The 22,814-nt window shown below is 37.8% G+C and overlaps 2 protein-coding genes across 5 annotated transcripts in view; both read right to left on the bottom strand.

Moving 5' to 3' along the window:
- LOC126921951 (kinesin-related protein 4-like) overlaps positions 1-13,214 on the bottom strand; it is a 28,453-nt gene extending 15,239 nt beyond the window's left edge. Inside the window, exons 1-3 of one of the 3 annotated variants that reach the window (XM_050734040.1) lie at positions 12,417-13,214; positions 8,414-8,714; positions 7,583-7,677 (exon numbers count right to left, since the gene is read on the bottom strand). In XM_050734040.1, coding sequence (XP_050589997.1) covers positions 7,583-7,677; positions 8,414-8,714; positions 12,417-12,463 — 443 coding nt within the window. In that variant the 5' untranslated portion in view covers positions 12,464-13,214. Of the gene's footprint in view, positions 1-6,094; positions 7,345-7,582; positions 7,678-8,413; positions 8,715-12,416 lie in introns of those variants that run through there. The other 2 variants (XM_050734042.1, XM_050734041.1) reach the window with 2 other exon arrangements.
- Positions 13,215-13,351: 137 nt separating this feature from the next.
- LOC126921977 (odorant receptor 13a-like) lies at positions 13,352-19,301 on the bottom strand. 2 transcript variants are annotated; one of them, XM_050734100.1, is made up of 7 exons: positions 16,266-19,301; positions 15,374-15,682; positions 14,682-15,034; positions 14,220-14,319; positions 14,057-14,161; positions 13,777-13,926; positions 13,352-13,677 (listed from the first exon to the last, which is right to left on the bottom strand). In XM_050734100.1, the coding sequence occupies exons 1-7, from the start codon at positions 16,425-16,427 to the stop codon at positions 13,621-13,623; spliced, it is 1,236 nt and encodes a 411-aa protein (XP_050590057.1). In that variant the 5' UTR covers positions 16,428-19,301; the 3' UTR covers positions 13,352-13,620. The 2 variants fall into 2 exon arrangements, with proteins under 2 accessions (XP_050590057.1, XP_050590058.1); XM_050734101.1 differs by having other exon boundaries at positions 14,748-15,034; positions 16,266-19,298.
- Positions 19,302-22,814: the final 3,513 nt, after the last annotated feature.

Here is a 22,814-nt window from a genome sequence, read left to right on the forward strand (position 1 = left end):
ATTTTACTTTCAAAAATAGTGTAATTTTCGAGCGATTCGGTAATACTTTCATACGATTACCAAAATTTGATACTACGAGAATAAAATGTGGAGCCTGATAAAAAGACGCTCAAATACATTTTATAGCCTCTGTACATCGTATCTTAAAATCAAATCTTCTAAGAACGAGATTAGGTACGTCTCAACAACTTTGCTACAGTCCAAGGGAAAAATGTTACAGTGCAGAATGTTTTAGTACAGCTCCTCCGCCAAAGTCCTAGTTTACTCTGCTCCAGCCACTCGGTGTTACGACAATTCAGAGCTAAGAAGATTCCATGTGTACACGGTTTACGATAGCTTTTAAACCGGACATAACTAACACTCTGCAGCAGGTGGGCGTAAAACGGCGAAACGACGCAACCGGTCGACAAACAGAAACTGCGAAATGCAGGTCGAATTGAATTTGCGATCCAGACCGAGATCGTAATGACTGGGAATCGAGAGTGTGGTCGTAGTCGAATTAAAGCTTTTGCGAGGCTTGCAGGGGGCACGGGAAACGGGGAAGAGTAAGGAACAGACGACGTAGATATGAGAAAGAGAGAGAAGCGGTAGCGAGCGGCGGGGTGAAACAGAGAGGAGGGAGAGTGTTCTATCGATCAATCAGCCATAAGTAATGCGGAGCTTTTGATCGGTTACCGTTTCATTGCGGATGGGAAGAGCGGCACGGCATGCTATCGCGTACGAATTCGGCGACTTAATCACGTTAAACGCCCGATGCCTAATGACGATGGTTCCTGATCAATTGACGGCCAACGAATCATCCAGCACACCGGCCGTCGGAACATTTCTGTACGGCCGTATCGCCATGGGGCCGGCGAACGAACGTTCACCGTGCAAATTGATTGCCCGGCCGCCTGATAATTGGCGAAAATGAAAATGTCGCGTAAACGGCGATGTAGCCGATACTTTGATTTCCGACCCCCAGCTTCTCTTTGACTCGGCCCTATGAACTTTATGTATATGTTACACCTCTACTTTTTCGTCCAATATTTTAACGTTCGAACGTGAATGAAATCTATTTGGAGAAGTGCAACGATTTCTTCTCATAATGAAATTAAACGATTAAAGACCAAACGATAGTTTATGTTAATAAATGTTTATATCGTATAAACATTTCAAGTTCTTTAAATTTTATATTTCTATAAGTGAAACACTCATCTCTCCTGATTTTATTATAAATCTATCGTTAGTTCATATCGGAGAAGAACATAAGTGACACACTTAGTGTGTCGTCGGTTTCAAATTAACCTTAACCCGTTCCTCGACATTTTGAAAATCGTTCCAAAAGAAGAAGTTGATACACGGAGCAAAAAGAAGCATATTATGGACACGGACCGACCGAATTTCCCCTTATCGCGAATTCACCCTGAGTCGAGGAAATCACGCGTGAATTAACGATTGTGCGTGAAAGTGCGACAATTTTCGCGCGACATTAACCGGTACCGCGTTTATTACCGGAACGTGTCAATTGTAACAGGGTGGGATCGTTGTTAGATCGTAAATTAAATTATGCCCGGGATCGTGCTGGCGCGTTTATTGACGAGAGTACGATTCGCTAATAGGTATAATTAATTGCACAACAAAACCTGAATATCGATCCGGGGGCGCGTGCATATTCCCTGCGTGTTTATTAGACGCGCAACGTGGAAGCCGATCGCACGAAACAATCGTGGAAATATTCGCAGAGATATTCGCGGAGATATTCGCGGAGATATTCGCGGAGATATTCACGGAGATATCCACAGAAATATTCGCGGAAATATTCGCGAAAAATCGGTTGATCAGCCGACGCGTTCCTTTTCGCCGACTGGCTTTTGCCCGCTGATTAATGAATAAATGTTTCGTGCTTTCCTCTTTATCCCGACTGCCAGAAGGCTGATGTTCTTTAAGCCCATTGTTATAGCCAACTTTCCTCTATCAGCCATTTTTTTACCAGTCAATAGACCAAATAACTGTTATGCAAGCTGAGATTTATGGAACTTGAGGAGTTTCTTTCGTTTCTTTCCTTCTGCGTTGAGTAACGGTGTAAGGTAATGCTCAAAGTCACTTCCTCTGCTTTAGAGAAACTTTACAAGTTTTCTACTTTTCCGGGATTTTCCTATATTCTCTATAGAAACAGAACACGTGAATAGAAACACGCGAAACTTCATGTTCGCATTATGAATATTCGAACTTGCGTACGTCTCTTTCTTGATTCTACCCGGTAACAATCTGATCTCTGCTAATTCTGCTTACTGTGATTCCCCTTTTAGTTTTTCTGCCAATGCAGTTTATTTTCCTATCGTCCTGCACTTCCCGTGCTTGTGATTCATTTTAGTTCCCTGGTTCACCAGGCTATCGACAAACTTCCTTTTCTCCATCGTTCTGTTCCTTTCTCTCTTCCTCCATCGTCTCTATTTTCTCCCCATTTCTTCCTAATTTTTCTTACTTGTTCTCTACTCCCCTACACTTTGAACTTCTTTCTCATAAACTTTTTCCTATATTATTTTCATTTTTATCTCTTTACCGATATAAACTTTTACGTTCTGCTTCATCATGGTCGTCACCTTTTGAAAAATATTTCCAAAACTTGGTCATACCGTCGTTATCGGCGACACTTATTCTTTTCCTTGTAGCTTTTACAGCCGTCATTGCGATAGTCCGTGTAAACGTTACCGTAACGCACAAAGTCTCGTTCTTTTGTGTTTCAGATGCATAAGAGAGAATTAAGACAGCCACAGGAAGCTCGTAAATTCGTTTATACACCGTTCTCGACGTTCACGGTGTAATTCGCGACACGCAGCAGCGTGCAATCGTAAAAAGCCCGTTTTCCAAGTGCAGCACAGTTGAAAATGATTCACTGGGCGAGAAGTTAGTCACGTAAGGAGCCAAGGAAGCTCGCAGAACGACTGTCCTTCCCAGGCGAATGGCTCAGTTTCGAGCGTAAAAGCGGCAACATTCTATTATTCGCGTTATTAAGCAACGCGAGATTGGCTTTAATTGCGTCAGAGAAGCTCGCGTTTTAATGGACAGTCGCGACTCGAAAACGGCAACCGCTTTGACCGGGAAGTCGCCCATCCTCTTGCGAAAAGCGACGACGAAAAAAGAGGAAACTTTTATGAGACAAAGTGATGGTACTTTGAACTGAAAGCGATGAACTTGGGTATATTGAATCTTGAACGTTAAATGGATCAAAAGAGGGTGGAGTTTAGCAGAAAACGTATTAATATCGCCAACAATGGAAAGCGCGGAAACGTTTCTCCGATTTGAATATCGTAAATTAGAGATTAATTTTTGGTTTATCGTTTGGCCGGCCAAGTTACATGGCAAAATTCAGCCATTTTGTTATACGCGTTGCGTACAACGCGAACTTTCGAGTCTGATGCACGAATAGGAACGAATAGAAGATAGAATGTCATCGCGTTTTATCGTTCGAGTTCACGAGATTACGAAGCCGTGATATACCAAGACATCGTTGCTAATATTCGATGATACGGGCAGCCTTGAATTCGACACGAATCCTCTCTTTACTTCCAACTTCCTATTTCTTACTACTTTATCTCACGAGAACGAAATAAATGTAGAAAATCAAGACCGAAGCCCCATAAAGATTAAAAGCTTGAAAGAAAATATTTATATGTATACGAATCTTTCACGGCTCGGTCTATCAAATTCTTCACGTACAGACCCATCGCCATAGCCAAATGTAAATCCTTTAATCGTAAAGAACCCTAAAACCACAGAACGTTCGAAAACTCTCCCGTAAAAATGTATATTTTATGAGTCAGTCCATTAGCGCGAATTTTTTACGCGAACGCAGCCCTTGCGAGCTTTTAGATGCGCTTTAATTTAAAGGGTGCGCGAAATATTTTTCAGAAGGCGCCACCATTAGCACTACCAGGATAAACACAAAGAATGAGAATGGCGGATCGGTGAGTGTGTTAACGTTTTGAAAAATTCCCATCCCTAAATCCGTCATGACGAGGCTGTATTTTCGGTTCGACTCACGGCAAGGAAACATGAATGGACGATGTCGGTAGCTTTATCGTACCAAATCGTAACAACCGGAACAGTCGCGACACAACGCATATTTTTGCCTAGGCGAGCAACGAATTTCCGTGGCACTTTTAATAACTGCCGGTGATCGTATAAACGCGGATTTATAGTATTCGGTCGCGGGGATGCCGGCCGATTCTACTGGACGTGCGTAAATCTGTCGTTTCTTTTTCCCGACCGGTCAATACGGAACAAAGAATGATTCACGATGCCAGTTATAGATGATGAACAGCTTAAAGACACTCCTCAATGATAAAAAATGTTGTTTCTTTGGAATGCTTCCGGGGACGGCACTTCCTTTTTAGCTTGCGCTGCGCGGGAAAGAATCGGTCGTCGATGTTGATCGACGTAGGATCTCTCGAAGGAAAATATTTATTTAATTTGAAAATAAAATGGTGTCAGTGTTAGAATATTGTTCAAAGTAACGAAAAATCGATGAATTGTCATCAACTTTTTAGGGATGGAAATTTTAATAGTTACGTAACAACGTAATTATGTAGCTGTGTGCAGTAGTAGCCCACGATACAATAACTCGTAAATATACAGTAGTTAAAACGTTTGGTGGAAATATAAAAACGACATAGCTCGGAATATGTAATTCAAAAGATTTTAGGGACGTAGAATTATCCTTCAATGGTCGGCACACAGAGTTGTCACGAATTTCATTCACGGTTCAAAAGGGAACACGTAGATACGGAACTTTCTTCGTCGACCCACTTAACGATTTTACGTCGCGAACTGACAGAGAGGCGGCCCAAAAGAGGAAACGCCGCTCGAGCTGACCGATTCGCTTATCCGGCAATACATCAAGCGAACTTTCTCGCGATTCTTCGTGCACGTGAGCGAAAAAATCCATGCAGAGAAATACAACGAACAGATACGTTGCTGTCGTGGAGCTTTCCTTCGTCGTTCTCTATTCCCCCGGAAAGACGATTTTCCCCTGAAAAGTGCTCGAGTTACAAATGCAGATCTATTCGAACACGACGTTGTCCTCGGAGAATGTCAGAACCGTCTGACGACAGCTATTTGTCAATAATTTCAAAGATTTCCATTATACAACAATTACTTTATATCACGGTAATTCGTTTATTATTTTTATTTATTACTTCGTAATAAATAATATTATCGACAAGATTCGGTATCAAGCAAGAAATGGGACAACGACAAAGTGATTTACGAAGACACGTTAAATTCGGAGCAACGTGTTTCCAAGGGGAATTTTATGGTGGTCTTGCAGTTGGTTTTACACGGTCCAAAAAACCACGAGCAATGGAACAATTTTCCGCGGATCCATCCTCGTTTCGGTTACACGTACGAATTTCAAAGTGCCGATAAAACTTGCGTGGAACGACTGGTACGCGGCAACCGTGCGTTTTCCTTCGTTCACCGATGAAACGACCAAAAAGAGATAGAGGGGAGGAAAAACAGAACGAAAAGAGAAACAAAAAAAAGAAACACAGAGGAAATGGCAATCGATATTTCTCGTGAACGGTAAATACAATTTTTACGAGTGTTCCAGCGCAACGAAGCTCCTCTGCTTTTTATTTTTACACCAAGCTCAAGGCAATCCGGCGAACGTTTAATACAGGAATAAAGCGGTGTTTACGAGGGAAAGTGTGAATCGAAGATCGGGGGTGGATCTGTAACGAGGGAAAATTTGTACACATGGAACGTGTCTATTTCTTTAGAAGTCTTCTGCTTCTTACTTTAAGGTATCTTAAATTAATGCAAGTATATTTAAATAACATATTATAAATAGTATATAGTTAATGTAAAAAGAAAGTTAATAAAATGATGGAAATAGAACTTTAGAGGATAGTAATTTGAATATTGTCGAAAGAATCCTTCTAAAAATTTCAATAACCAAAACACTATTGAATTCCTACGTTCTTCCCCTATTTATCGTACGATACTTGGGCAAAACTGAAGAAGTTAAATTGATCAGCGAGCGAAATGTTGTCATGGGATGAAAGTGCGAACGAATATTGGAACGGTGCTCTGCAAAGGAAAAGATTCTTACCCAGGTAGAGCAATGCTTATACGTCCGCCTACGATTGCGAGTCACGGGGCACTGAGCTTACAAGACACATCCAGGCCAACACGGCGCTCGCGAACCTCACGACTCCTAAACTCGACTTACACGTTTACCTGCCCCCTTCCAACGGCGTCAAACCACCCCTAGCCATCCCGTCGACGTATTTTCACAGCTACTGGACGCGACCTCTTTACTTCGATGTCTGTTAACTGATTAAAGACAATTTTGTCTAGCGACACCTAAATTTCCAGTTATTCGATGACTTTTTCATTTTTACAATATAAAACCGTCGAGAAGGATTCCTTTAACAGTTCGATGTTTCATACCAAAATCTATCTTGTAAAGCGAAAAGGAAATTAACAGATAGTGACAACATTGATAATGACGCATTAAAATACATTGCAAGATAACAGTTACAATCTAACAAAAAGGTCAAAAGGAGAATCAATTGCATAAGGTGGAAGCTATTATCTCCAGAACAGATTCTATTAAGAGTTTCCTCAGAACTAGAACTTATCCTGTTGCAACAGTGTTCGAAGAAAACGATTCCACAGTTCAAGATAAAGTCAGATCTCGGCTAGTGTTATTTAAAATCAAAGATTCCTCTTCCCAACTTTACCTCTTCCTAAACGTAAAGACCTGCGATTACCATTTTCAATTAACCAACGCCGGTTGCTTCGGCAAACTGGAGGCCAAGGAAAAAAAGTATAACGAAGGGGACGATAAACTTTTCACTCCAGTATAGTACGACATAGCACGACAGAAGCGCTCGTCGATAATGATTTAGGAATGGATTCTTGAAACCCTATAATCGCTGGAATGCGAACGCACAACAGAGGGATTACATTTTCAACTTGTCAATCCATCTAATCATTGATTTGACTGGGAAGAGGCGAATGGAAATTAAGACGATCATCGATACGAAACAACTTTATCGTGCGAAAATGACGAAGAAAATTGACCCGACAGCTGGACCTTGACCGACAACCGCCAATGTCTTGATCGTCTATTGGCGTATAGCTCGTCGATGCGCCTCGTTTCGCGAAAAGACGCCGCGAATGGCAAGATTCCCACACTTATCAATCCGGATGCGCGTTATCGCCACGCTGCTTCGCATCTACGTTCAGTTGGCTTCGAGTAAAATTCACGTGTTTGCTCCGTAAGCCGAGTAATTGGATCGTAGAATATTTAACGTGATACAAACGAATATGTGAATGTGAATATTTATAGGATTTATCGCTTTCAACAAGAGATTAAATATTATAAAATTGTTTTCTTTCAAATTGGCAGATGAAATAAGATCCTTTGTCAACCTACCAGCCATTTTTAGAAGATGACTCTTTTACATCTTCGAATCTGACAAATTTAATCATAAAGTGATATTAAAAACAAAAAATCAACATAAATGTACTTATCGTGTTTTCCTCCTATCACTCGGAAGAGATAAAACGAGTTATCTTCCATTCTGGTTACCTGACAGAAACACCATAGTTCCTCTCGTTTTTCCTTTCCTCCTCGATCCTAGCGAAAATTCCTTCGCAGAGACGCGGCGTGAGTCCAGGATCTTCCTACGGACGAAAAAATGGAAACGTCGTTAACCGTTGTGCTCTTTGTTCCGTTTCTCAAAAACGAATGCACAGAAATCGCACGGAAAAATTACGTATCGTTAACTCTATCGGTCATCGAAATGTCCCGGAGCGATCGAACGACTCCGTTCCCATAATTGAAACTGAACGTGCTCGACGTATAACCGCAACACGTGCTTCGCTTTTAAAAAAATCGCTCGGTCGTTGTCCCTCTCCTCGTCCCTCCTATAATGTAGCCGCGATCGGCTACGGAGCCACAGGGCAATTTAATTAAGCGCCGTCCGAGCAAAAACAGTTTCAATTTACCGGTCGAAATTTGCCGGAGAAACCGGAAAAAAGAACGCCTCTCTCCGTTTCCCGCCAATTAGAGGCTGACCTACCACGGAAATCGTTACCTCGTTCCGAATTATGCGCGTTACCCTTTGATCGTTTGCCGATTTGTCGTTTCCTCTTGGATTCTAAGCGAGTAAACGTGCCGTGACGCGAGATATCCCAAAAATAATTCAATTGAACTATATTATAGGAGGGGGAATTTTTGTGGATAATGAATAATTGAGGACTTTGAGATTTGGCATACATGATATCACACAAAGATTTGCAAAAGAATCATAGGATAGATACATAATGTAACACATTCAGAAGTCATGAAGTTCAAAAATTTTCATGCTATAATTCTTCGCGGATGAAATCCTTTAAAAACCAAGAAATAGTAGGATACCTTGGTCCCCATCACGGTGTAGGTTTTTCCTGACGCGCTTTGTCCGTACGCCACCAGACAGGAATTATAGCCAGTGAAAAGAGCGTCCAAGACGGTTTGGCCAAGCGTCTGGTAAATCCTTGCCTGGTCCGCGAAACCCTGTGCCTCTGGATTCGACGAATCGAAGCAGTAATCGAAACCATATTTCCGTGTTCTTTCGCGACTATCTCCAGCTTTGCTCGAAGATACCTTCACGTTTGTTAAGGAAATCCCGTTCGACTCCGTATGAACAACCACCTCTGATCCAGTTAAATTCAGCTCTCTGTATGAAAGAAAAAATGTCACGTTTTACTTCGCTTGCTACGAAAAACAGAAATGAAAAACGACAAAGAACTCGTAGGCTTCTGTACAAAAGCCACAAATTCATTTTTTATTCATTTTATCGAACAGAGAGGCACAAAGATTCTTTCTCCTGCGTGCTTCGTAAAAACATTTTTCCACGTTCCCTGAGTCGAAATCGACTCATCGATGCATATACCATTTACACGAATCGCTTTTGTATTCGAACGTGTTCCAAAATTCTCTCGTATTCCTATCGGTGGTCCGATCCTTCCGCTATTTTCCATTAGCGTTTCCGGTTTCCTTGAGGCGCTCGATTTTGTCATCGATCGATCAAAGCACGGTCCATTAACGAATCGTTCAGCCTGTCTTACCAACATCGGGCAATTCCTGCAATTTAATCCTCGCCACGAAACAACGATTCTCGTCCGATTATACCACGAATGGTTTTTCGATTCGGCGACGTAGTTCCATTCGAATCGCTCGGCAGGTCGAGCAGATGGGATTGCTAATTCGTGGAAAAAGATCTTGGAAGGGGAAACCGATAACACCAAGTTAACTGTCACAAACTTCCGTTCTTCCAGGCCAGATTCGGAATTTCCAGAGACATTCGAGCAACTTCCTCGCGGGATTATCAGATCCTACTGCGGAAGATCTATCGGAAAAACGCGTCTGGTAATGTTATCGATGATTTTCGTTCGTGGATTTCCAACCAGACCAAAGGTATACTGGATACGAGGGCAACCGATTCGAACCACGTTCAAATGAGTTTTTGGTTTCCCTTCTGTCCTGTGGTGTAACGTTTAACGTAACGCCAGATAAGCAGTAACAGTAGCCTCCATGATAGTTATATTAATAACTTTGGTGTTCTTGCAGTACCGTTTTTATTCCTGGAACACACCATTTTTAGACCTTTTTACGTTACTTCCTTTTATTTCTGAAATGATTTTTTGAGAGTTTCTGCACTACCTTTTTTAATTTCACAGACTCTATTTTAACGTTTCTACATTGCCTTTTTCATTCCAAGAGTTGATTTTTCGAAAACCTTCCGTTCTTTCATTTATTACTGCAACTATATTTTTAGTCTTTCTTCTTTTCTTTTACTTATTTTTATTTTTTCTTTAGATTTCTTTATTAGAGTAGAACCTTCCTTAATATACACACCTTGTTATCTTTTCCTGGTTGAGATTTTTTTTTATGACTTTGTGGCCTCTGAACTTTCCTCGTAATAATCAATCAATGTGAAAATTGTCGAAAAAGTTATTTAACAACGTGGAATACAGTATGCAGTCCTGTGTATCACTGGATTAATCAGTGTAACACTGTTTTAATTTTGAATCTACTGGAAGAGCGACGATTGTACACACGTGGATATCTCGCGTGCGTGTGACGCATTCGAGCAGAGAAAGCAGTAAAGTTAAAGGTACTTTAACCCCGGTCCTTGCGTGATCCTATCATGGCCCTGTTTGCTCTCTAATCGTCACGATTTCGTGCCCCGTATCCGCGTTTTTGCGAAATTAATACCTACTACCTGTTCCGTAAAACGCTTTAGCTCGTACGAGTTATTCGTGAAGATCAGAAATGATTTCCAGCTTTGTTCCGCCGAAATTGATCTATCTAGATCCTGTGCGATCTTTGTAGCTACGAATGAAGTAGGTACGAACTGTTGCCGTGATTTTTCAGTAAGTCTCTACGTGACTTAAATTATCTACACATTTTAAATTATCATCAAATTAAACAAATAAAAACATAACGTGAATAAATTTTACAAAAATATTGAAAATTAGTGAACTAACTCCTTCATCAAATGCTTTTGCACAGTTCTATAAGAAACCTCCGCAGAATTCTGCTTCTGTTTCACTACTTTCACCTTACAATTAAAATGAACCTAATCGTATGTTTTTCCTACACAAACTCAATAAACAAATCAATTCCGAACAAATAAAAAATATTCGATCCTCGACAATCGTATGATCGATCCAGTCAATAATTCCGGAACTCTATTCAACTCGGTTCAATACAGGGCCACTTCACATTCGCATCGATCAAGTCCATCAATCGTCGATTCGCAGGAAGCTCGTGACAGAGATCCAACCCGCCGATCCATCCGTTCGTGGATAGCCCTTTCATCGTCGAACAAAATGGCCGACCAAACAGCTCTGAATGAAGCGTACAAGCGTACACGTTCAAGGGAGGACCGTTACTCGTTCTGATCAACGCAAAAAGCGTCCAAGAACACATATGGCTCGGTCCAAGGAAACCTCGATGTAGAGAGGAGATCTTGAATGAACCAAGGCAGCGTACGCGAATAGCAGCAGTTCGCTTGTTATTATCCTCTTGGTCCTCTTCCGTTGCGAGAAGGCGCCGCTTCAAGTGTTATTCTCGAACGGATGCTCCTCTCTTCCTCTCTCGCTATTCCTGTTTCAAGTCGTTAAACTGTCTGGCCGTGTGTCATCGGCGTATCGTGCTGCTCGTACGTCACTCCACGGATCAGTCGATCCTTTATCGCGAGAACATCCCCCGGATCGGCAAAGGCTTCCTTAGAAAATTTGCTGCTTTAAATAAACCCAGCGACGACACTCTTTGCAGTGGTCTTACTCGTTGCAAAGGTGGAAGCTTTATTATACTTTATTCGGTTCTATGTTGAATTATCGAGGAGCTTCTTTTTAATCTACATTCTTCATACTTTTTAAACTACGTCTTCTCGATCATTTTCGACCTAATCATGTTTTAAATAAATTTGAGGAGAATACATAAGAGCCATTGTTAACGTGTACAATTCGTCGCTTTTTCTTATAAAACATTAAAAATGTTTAATTCGATAACAGAATTGGGACATAAAAATTCGAAGACTATGATAGAGTTAATCATAATATCGTTAACTTTACATCTCTGCCATTATAATAGCATGTTAATTTATTTATTTATTCTGGATGGTCGAAAAATAAATAAATTCAGAAGCTTTTAAAAATATATTTACAATAGTTTGTTAATGACCCTAATTTCATTCTCTTCGGCCAAGCTTATTACGTTTCCTAGCCGAGAGCAATTGTTAGTTTGTCTTACTTTCGCGTTCTGGCCTCGTCTTCTAAGTATAGAAACGAGTTCATAAGTAGCGACTCAAAGGCGCACCGCGTATCCCTATAAATCTGCCTCCAGATTTCTGTCCCCGTTCGTTTCTCGCTACGGCCGTCTCGAAATATGTAATTATTGCCGAGACGCGTGTTTCTGTTTTCCTTCCAAACAGACGCCTGTCCATTACCAAACGCTCCTCGTAAAACCGTGGAACGAAAGAAAATTGAATTTACAAAAATGAAATTGCGGTGTATAAGAAAGCAGTAAACCTTGACCTTAAGTTCCAAAGAAACATGTGCATATCGGGAACATGGGAAAAGAGAGAACGTGGCTTCCGTCGATTTTTTCGCCTATTCCTTAAAATACATTTACAACTTACCAACAGAAATGAGTTTAGTGGCAAAAGCAACTCGCAACGTAGAATTTTCAGCTAATATTTTTCATTAGTCAAAGCACCTTCCTACCTTACAGTTTCGTTCGATTTTCAAAAACGCTTCACTCTGTCGCATGCAGATCCAGTCTGTTCGAATCTGTGATTAACTTCAATTACAGTTACAAATATTTTCTAATATTTCTTCTCATCATGCGATTAATCCGATCTAATACTCACCTGGCAGAGATCGGTCTTACACGAACTGCCACCTTGATGTTCGCCATATTACCATCGCGTGGACAACAATAATTAGCATCAGCTGGCTCTCATCGTAGTTAAGTGACTTGTATCCGTGGTACGTCCAAGCAAGAGCGATCGAGCGAAACCGTCCAACAGACGACGCAACGTCGAAAGATCGGCCACGTTACATTTTGTACCGTCACGTTAAACGACCGAATGACGATGCACACGGAGAAGAGAAGTCGAAAGGAGCTGTACGTGCACTGGCCGGGTGCACGTGTTGTACTGTTGCGATGAAAATACCCTCGAGTCGCTTCCAAGACCATACGCCGCCGATGGTTTACCCCACCCAGAGAGAGAACTCGGCCGAACTCGTAACATTTTGCCTAAACTCCTGCGGACACTCCGCTGCTGTGGTTTAAGAGATGCCGCATTTTCTTGTCGTATCCTTGCTCGCAAATTATTGCGAGTTATTGAAAGTAACGAAGGATTACTGCCCTCTATAGTAGATACCCTGGATTAATGCTTATTTTGATTATAATCCTATTGTTCTCTCCTGAAATAACTTGATTATTTGATCGTAATCTTCGGTGTTTGTAAACTTCTCGAGATAGATCGGTACTATTTGAGATAATTAAGGAACCACACGTGGTCTAGTAAATGTAGCGTGTCTCGCGATACGTACATATATACTCATAATAAGCCGGATGTTTGGTAAACACGCTTAAGTAAATATCGTGTTAGATTATAAGCATGAGTAGTAGGCGCGTCTAATTTGTTTAATCTGTGCGCGTTGTACTACACCCTCTGATCTTATGAGAAAAATGAAATAGGTCTCCTTCTTGAAGAAAGATGTAATAAATAAGAAAAGAGGTTTTCAGCAGTGATCATGAAAGGAAATATTCCATCGATTAGTATTAAATCAGTTATCGTTAAAAATCCTCTGTTTCCTAGTTTATTGTAAGAGTTTCTATCTCGATTCCAATTGTCTTTGGATGCGATCTACACCAGAAGATATCCATCGATCTTAAGAACGAGAAAGAAAACACGAACTTTCCGTCGACACTTTGTTTTACACGGATATTTTTAGGCTAGTGGAGCGACTAAAGTACTTATATTCTCTGTAAGTTGAGTCATCATGGGATGCCGTCTACAATCGTAAAGCTTGTCGTACAAACATCTACGTTCATTGGTGAGACCATTAATCGCCTTCGGTGGCTGTAAGGACCGTGAAGTATGAGAACGACGTACTCAGAACCTGCAAAACAGGCAAGATTCCATAAGAAAAAGCTTCAGGTGCTCGACCATCTCTTTCTCATAATAAATAACACGGATCCTTCAAAAAATTTTTATTCACCGCTGAGAAGCTCTCCAAGGACATGGCATAGAACTTTGCCGCGGTGATTTTGCTGGGACTCCTCGCGCGCATCATCATGATCTGAAGATTCTGGCTGAATCTGCTGCCGATCCATCCACTGCCATAAGCGGAGTCACCCACTGCTCCGCTCTATATTATCATTGGTCAGTGATCATTTCAATACGACTTTATAATTTAAATTCTTGAAATTCTTCTGAATTTTCAATAAATTTTTTCAAACAGCTTCTTTTATGAAAGCGACTGTAATTTTTAAAATCACCTCGTCGATCAAGCCATTTCCACTGAAGCTGAACATGAACAGCTCAAGAATGGCCGAATTCAAGAAGGTCGAATATTTCATCAGGCGACCCTTGTCCTTCATCATCTAGAAAGGTCACTTTTTATCGACGATGCCTTGACTCGTGAGCATCGAACGGACGCACCGAGGTAATCTGGAATCCCGCGAAGCAGATCAGACCGGTGCTAGTGACGAATTGCCCCAAAGCCAGAACATTTATGATCCTTTCCAGTGCATCTGCGTACCTGCGAACAGATTATTCCACGCGAACGTAGAGCAGTATATCTTACTGGTAATTGATCGTCTAGAAAAATGTCTGCGACAGAATTACTAAAAAAAACTCAATAGGTATTATTACAACGACGATTATAAATAGATATATAAACTGAAAATGTTTACGCATTTACGAGAAATTGAAATACGCATAATATGCAAATTTATACAAAATATAGAGAATAAATGTTAATATATGAAACAAATCTTTATTTAGATTTCATTTCATTAATTATATTCATAAAGATGGGCATTTGCATAAACATTCGTAATCTAGTATAAATTGTAATTTAATATAGTTCAGAATAATAGCAACTGATATTGCTCTATCTACCGTGCAACAACATCATACATCCAACAAATTAAAGTGCAAATTCGTGATAGGACAAGTGACGCCCACTCTATCGCTTTCTGGTGACGAATCACGTAATTGTTCATGATAGCGGTAGAATTAGGATCTTCTCCACTGAGAGCCTCCAGCCTTTTCCGCAAAACTGCAAACTTGCCCGAACCGTGCATTATTACCACCAGATTGAAACTGGTAGCACCGGCAATCATACTTCCGCCAAAGCCACCCGCTGTTACGTTAAAGAAATAAAGGCACTCAAACACCGGTGATATGGTATGATTGATAAAAAAATAGCCTCGAAACGGAAGTACCCTTTCGTTGTTACCAAACACGTAAATCTGCAACAGAATTGTGCTTATTATTAATATTTAATGTAAATCTAATGTATTTTTAGGTTGAACGAGAGTGTGAACAATCTATCTATGTAAATCAATCTCATTTCGTAGCCGGCAGACAGAAATTAATAATATATACAGTACACGTTATAATATTCAGCAAGTGAAACAAATTTGTGCTCAAGTTCCATTTCCTTAATTATATTCATAAAAATATGAATTTGCATAAGCATACAATTTATCCACGAGCAGTTTAAGTGAAACATTTTCAAGCTTTAAAATTCTGTCATTGAGTTCAGACATTTTCAAACCAAAATTCTCCAATTGAATTCAAACGCATACCTCTAAAAACGGGATACACATGAACAGCACAATCGTCATAGCCACGGTACTGATAAAATATTTCGCGAGACGAAAGGCAAACATCGTTTTCTTCGCTAAAATTTTTCGATCTTCATGAGAGGACAAGATCCAATCCTCTTTCATCGTCTTCACCACGTAGAACATGTCCTTCTGATGGAGCGAATACACTAGCAAACGGACTACACAAAGGTAAAATGCTGTACAAATCAGTGCGCATTCGGTCGCTTCATTCAAGTCATCTATATTGTGAACTACGTCGGCTGTCACCGCGAAGGACATCACTACCGTCTGAAAATTCAATCTCTCAATACCATTCTCTTAATTCTGGTGAAGTATTGGGTTATTCGGAAAGTTCGTAGCGTTTTGAAGATTAAAAGTAAAGATTAATCGATAATTCTACTTGAACGTCAGATACAGTAATGAACGGGAAGAATTCGAGATTAGTCAATATGGTAGATATTTAACGTTCATCGACGTTAACTCGCAAAAAGCTCTTTTTTCCAATAAGAAGAAATAAAATACTACAGAATCTATAGAAACCACTTGAAACCATTTACCGTTGAAAGATTGTTTGGAAAAGCAATCTTACAAAAGAAACAGGCTAGATATAAATTATTTAATAAAATTCTAATTTTATAAAAAAAACATTATTTTTAAACATTTTTCTAAATTTCGCTACGAACATACCGAACAAATTAATAAATTATCAACTAACCAATCCTCAACTTTAAATCTCGGGAATATAAATAGCGCCGAGACTTCCATTTAACTCGAAGTTAATTCTACTTGATCAGGGCTTACATTTACTGTTTGATTTTATTACATCCTAATACCTTTGTTAAATAATACATCAATGTATTGCAACACTTACCAGGAAAAACATACAGAACAAGTGGAATCTCCTAAATAATATTGTTCCCTTGCTACTGTCCTCCTCCAATGGCCAGATGGAAATTATTTTCGCGGTTATCATGATTGGTTTAATCAATTCATCGTACTCTTTACCAGAGAATTGTTGATCACTCATTTCCATGGCTCGATGCGAATTTCAAACGAACTTGTTTCTTTGCCAAATCGTATGACTTACGATAAAACAGATTTGTTCTAGCACGAGTTCTAGCACGACTTCTAGCACGAGTCGCTTGGACAAATGCGACGACAAAAAATCGCAAAAAATGTCGCTACAGTCTAACGGAAAATCGATCGAAAACATAAATGATAGTTATCCTACCGCAGTGGGAGGATCGTGACAATTCACAGTGATTGAAACTTTATGATAGTTAGGTACTTCGTGTAACTTCTTTTCACTGGGAGTAGCGAAATAGCTTACCGCGTGGAGAGATAACTGTAGTTACGAAAATATGCAACTTTGTTAAAACTACTGTATATGATTTTCCTTCTATATTCGATGTAATGTTCTTCCTTTTCTTTTTTCTCTCCCTTCTTTTACAAGTCAAATTGCGGTCTTCGCAAAAGTTTCAGTACACATCTATAATTTCGATGAAATAATACAAAGGACGACACATAATCGTAATTATGATATGCAGAATGTAACTGAGAATGCCGAGTATATTTTTCTTATACCTCGTGATATAATTTAAAATTAAAATCTGCAATTTGTATTCCCGGTTTTAAAATACGAATATCACGCCATCTTACACAGAAAGTTAGAAATTTCTGAATATAAAACATCATAAACTTCTATTGATAACCATGAAAGTACCACGGATAATATATAAACGCGCATATATATATGCATCGATAAGATACAGAATAGATGTGACGTTTAATGCTTTTTCGTGTCTCATGTTTTGGGAATCACCTATCACGTTTTCCTATACCATTTTCGTATCGCATGCGACGTTATCGATCGAGTATAATAGTGATATGTATACCACCATTGACTAAAAACAACATAAACGCGATATTAAATGAGTCTTCGCGTTTCGCGTTCTGAAATACCGACTTCGGAAAGAATCAGAGTATTTTTCACGCCCTCTGCAATGTATAACGTCGCGTCACGACGATTATAATTATGTCAGAGTAGGAATTTGTTTGCTTATAGGGTGAAATTTTTGCATCATATAATTCAAACATATTGATATATCAACTCTCATTTTTCTTGATATACAATATATATATAATTATGAAATAAGATTATTTATAATAATTTTAAATAAATGCAACAACAAAAGTATTCATCGATATCAAACAGATATATTGTTCAACAGTATTTCCATTAACGAACGCCCAGAGGGATGCTGAAAAAGAAATAAATCCAATAGCCAGAAGGGCGATCCACTCGATAGAATCCCGAACATACCGCGAGTGGAAAATATTTTTCTATTTCGCAACACTAATTTACTAAATCCATAATCATAAAATAGAAATTTTTCGAAATAAATCGCGAGGAGTGCTTTATCATATTTGCAATGCTATTTAATTTGTTAGTGACAAAAAAAAGAATAAAAAAAGAAAGAAACATGAAAAATCGCGGGAGCATACACCGCAGTAGCGTGTTTTAATCATTTACGCAACACTAATAAATACTAACGTATGCACTCATACTTCAACATACGCAACGCTAATATCGAAATGTCGAAGCGCAGTTACATTCGAAACTGCCGATGCTTAACCACCTTTTTGCAACTGTCTTCGTTGCGTCAGGTGATTCAGGAACAGGAACAGGTTTCCACAATCTCAGTGGAAGAAGTTTGGGCATTTCATAGACGCAACACTACGCATAGAAACGCGATCATTCATCAACGCAACACTAATCGAAAAAGCTATTAAAACCATCTCGATGAAATATATCGCAACGCTAATTCTTAAAATGTATCTAATGTAAAGTTACTATTTATAAATGAAAAAAAGCTACTTGAACTATGCGCGATGATCAGAAATCGCAACGCTACGAAATTAATTCAAAATTAACGTCATTTGAATTCAACTTAAAATAAAAGAAAACGCGACAAATTTAAATTCTATTCTTTAATAAATTCTAATAATTATTCACAATAGAAAATACTGAATACAATCGCGACATCTTATAACTCGCAACACTATAACAAACGCGGTCGTCTTTTCATCGCAACGCTAATCCAAACCGAAGTGAGTATTTTCTCGCAACTCTAATTGTTAACGCGAAATTTGAATTCGTAACTCTAATTCAAACCTTAATTACTCACTCGCAACGCTAATTGAAAAACCGCGATTAGCCCAATATGACGATGGGCCGACATATACGTCGGCAAACAAACAAATCACAACTAATACTACTACAAATACTAAAAGCGAGTACAGTGACAAAGTAGTAACGAGAATGACTTTCCATCCTCTGGATGATTCAGAAGATGAAAAGCCATTAGTAGTTGCCCTCTTGCATGACAATTTGCCGGGCCTCTTCGGCTCATAGCCTCTTCTTTCTTCGGGCGCGATGCCCGCTGAAACTTACATCTAAGCTCGAGACTTTCTAAATCGCAAACCAAAAGATAACGTACAAAGGTGAAATAAAAACATAAATCGCGAAAGCTGATCCAAATACACATGGATGAACAACGATCATATAGAGATCGCTGTCCGTTCGCATGTGCATGCTCGAGCAATATTAACGTTCGTGTCGAAACCCAATCGCGACCACGACCGCGGAATTCAAAAAATCGATGGGCAAAGCCAAAGACGATGGCATGTTCCATTCGTGCCAGCTTCACCGTCGATTTTTCGAATGAAATTTCCTGAAACAGGTTGGACACGCGAAAACGCGCCTACCCGACCAGAGACTGTGCCAACCTGCCCGGCCCTACCTACTTATAGTTAACAATCATACCAGAAAATATGCTACCTATCCTACCCGGAAACCTATATTTAAAATTTAAAAAATAGCAAAACATGCACACCAACACATTCACTCCACGGTTCTCACACATAACCCGGGCGCAAGGACCTACACTAGAGAGAACGTCCCGGGACGCCTCCGACACCCGAGTTTGGCACACAACATGCACACTCTAATGTTACGTACCATTTTCCTGAAATCGACTGACGAAGGCTAGCGACCATTGCGTACAACGCAATAAAAGTTAATCTCAATTTTAATTACAAATATTCCTAATTCAGAGAGTGTGTTTATTTTTCAAAGAAATTGTAGATGACACGAAATATGGTACCATTTATTATAATTTAACAATAAAATTAATGATACCAATATCTCTGATTCGATAAAGAATCTTTGTTTTTACAGGTTGTGATTTTTTATTATTTAGATTTATAGTAAATGGGAGAAGTACCAAAACGACGCAATTCCACAGCCTAACCACACACACTATGCAGAAAGTACGTCGTGTACGATACGCTAACTCATCGTCAGTCGCTTACAAATCATTATAAAATCAATGGTCATCGTACTCGTTGCCTTTCTCTCACCCAAGTAGCACCTGGGCACGTGAGTGAGATCCTGGCATTGAATACGGAAGAGGAAAACCTGAAAATCCTAACTAAAAAACGTATTAGTGTATCTAATCTGTATTTAACGGGCTAATCTTTCTTTATTTTGCATTTTCGAACTTTATCTCTATTATTATCACTATATAGTCTAGATTATTAATTTAATAATTTAACAAAATACTAATATTGAATTTATTTATAGAAAATAGCATAAATAAGATCAATGCAATATGATTCATTAAAATAATTGACGCTATGAATTATTGAAGTTACATTACAAAAGAAACAAACTGATACTGAGTAAGAAATTTATTTAATAATTGACTCAAAATTAAATTAATTAATGCAAACACCCTCAGGCAATCCCTTCGTCAAAGCACATATTCGAAAGTATGAAAGCAATGTTCAAAACTTGTTGCTTTGATTCCAAAATTTGCCTGTCGCGAAATTTCTTCTTGCACATAAAATTCAATACATTTTTGACGGCAGGATTGAGCTTTAATATCTCTATATTTATATTTTAAATCAATACCCAAACTCAAAAATGAAGGGCAAACAATTAAATCCTTTGAAATAATGTCATCAGAAAACAGAAGGTGAAATAAAAATGACTTATTATTATCATTATCGTTAGATATGCAATAATTGCAATTTTTGATGCAACGAAGTCGAAGAGTATGCGACTTTATTACTACGAAATATTTAATTAAGTCATTGCAATTCTCAGTAAATAGATATTCCGACTTTAAAAATAATTATAGTGAATATATCTTCAATCACAAATATTTAAATTAATTATTAATATAATATCGTTTATATCAGTTAGTACTATTATCGATATTATTAATATAAAATTTGTCAGTATCATGTAACTAATATAAAAAAAAACGCGATGTGCAAGAAGACCTATCCTGAACTAATAAATAATACATAGAAGAAATGTTACTACTCACGGATATAACAAATATCCGCGGTCACTGTACGCGCAAAATATTCTACGTAAATTACAACCAATCACCCGTGTTGATTCGGACCTTTCGTCCTACGACATGATTGAGTGACCGGAGGAAGGAAAAATGCATGCGACTTACGATATGATGCGAAGAACGTAATCATCGATGGTAGATCATGGTGTAGGGAAGGTCATGGCGTAGATCGTCATCAAAGAGGAGCCATGTAATGCCGTAGAAGAAAACTGTAACAAAACGTGGAATATTATAATTTGTTCTGAAGAAAAATGTTAAATAAATTAAATATAATGATAAATTAAACTTTCTTAACTAAACATGACTGAAGTGATTATAGTGTATATTGTGTATATAATATTATATATATATATATAATATATATATATAATATATATATATAATATAATATATATATATATATATATATATATTATATTATATATAATATAGTGTATATAATATTATATATATATAATCTTGCACCGAACGTGCCTGAGCAAGTTTTATTCGGTCTCTTCCGAGAAAATAATAAACTGATTTTCTCGTACAAATATATAAAAACATAATGACATCACGATAGACTATCTTCTAATAATAATTAAATGATTCATATAATTTGCCATACATTGATATAAAAACATTAATTACTTAATGATATATCCGATTATTAATGATGATCTATATACCCGAAATATTTTTAAGAGATCATTTCTATAATCTCTTTTTCTTTTGTTTTAATATTTTCAACAAATTATACAATTATTTATAAAATAATGTCATTATATATCAATTGTAAGTTATATAGCAATTATGTAGCAAATATCGATTACCTTTGATCCAATAAAAGGAAAAAATAAACGTTTACATACGTTTGGCTTATTGTAATAGCTCAATCATTATCAAGTTTGCATGAGAAATCGACGAATTATTAATTAATTAATATCTGTGGCGTCCATTATCTCTTCCGTATCTCTTTGTCATTTACTAGTAATCTGTAACCATCTGTAACCAGTAAAGAAAACCAACAATTTCAAATAAATGTATGATGAAACTAAAAATTTATAATAATAGAACAAATTATAATAAAATAAAGCAATAATAGAACCCAAATTTTATTTCAAAGGCCGGTAATATGAACTATCGATGTCTCTAATCTTCAGATATGTAGTCAACGATAAAAGTACAGGGTACGTTTTGCAAAACCACTTAATTTTATTCAAATGATAATTAATAATTAATTAAATAAGTACGTACTATTTAAATGAAGCAGGTGGGAGTGTAAAAATGATGATAAAGTCGAAATGAGAGTACTAATAATGACGGGTACTGCCGCAATCTTTATTCCACAAATTTCAACAATAGAATGTCACCTCGCACCACACGTCTCCTATGAATTGCGAGTGACGCAACATTTTATGCCAATAGAAATGCTCAATTTGAGTTTGCAATATTCTGCGTCAATCGGAACGCTCGATTTGAATTTGCAATATTTTGCACGAATAGGAGCGCCCGATTTTTCTATATAGAAGCGCGCACAAATGTTATCTATTCAAATAGTCTAATTGAATTGCTAAATAGAAAACATATTTAAGATAATATTCGTTAATAATTATAAATAAAATTATATTCTTAGCGAAAAGTTTTTATGTGTTATACGACTAAAGCTACTATTATTAAATAAAATATCGTATTAGTAAAAATACCATTACGATACATTATTTCATTATTCATAATATCATTAATAACTATATTTCAATAATTCAAATAGTTTAACAAAAAAAGTACAAAATGAAAGATTTGTTCTATCTTGTTTTATGAATGTCTTAATTAAAAATAAATTTCACTTTTAAAATTATTTAAAATATAATTATAAATTATAATAATTATAAATCAATTAAATGTTTCTAATTGAGAACAATTTATTATCACTGTTTATTTTGCTATTAATTGATGTATAAATTATAAAATTTTTATTTTGTAACACATGCTAAGGTTATTTTATGTTACAG

Source organism: Bombus affinis, chromosome 11, assembly GCF_024516045.1.
Source record: "Bombus affinis isolate iyBomAffi1 chromosome 11, iyBomAffi1.2, whole genome shotgun sequence".
Lineage (NCBI taxonomy): Eukaryota > Metazoa > Arthropoda > Insecta > Hymenoptera > Apidae > Bombus > Bombus affinis.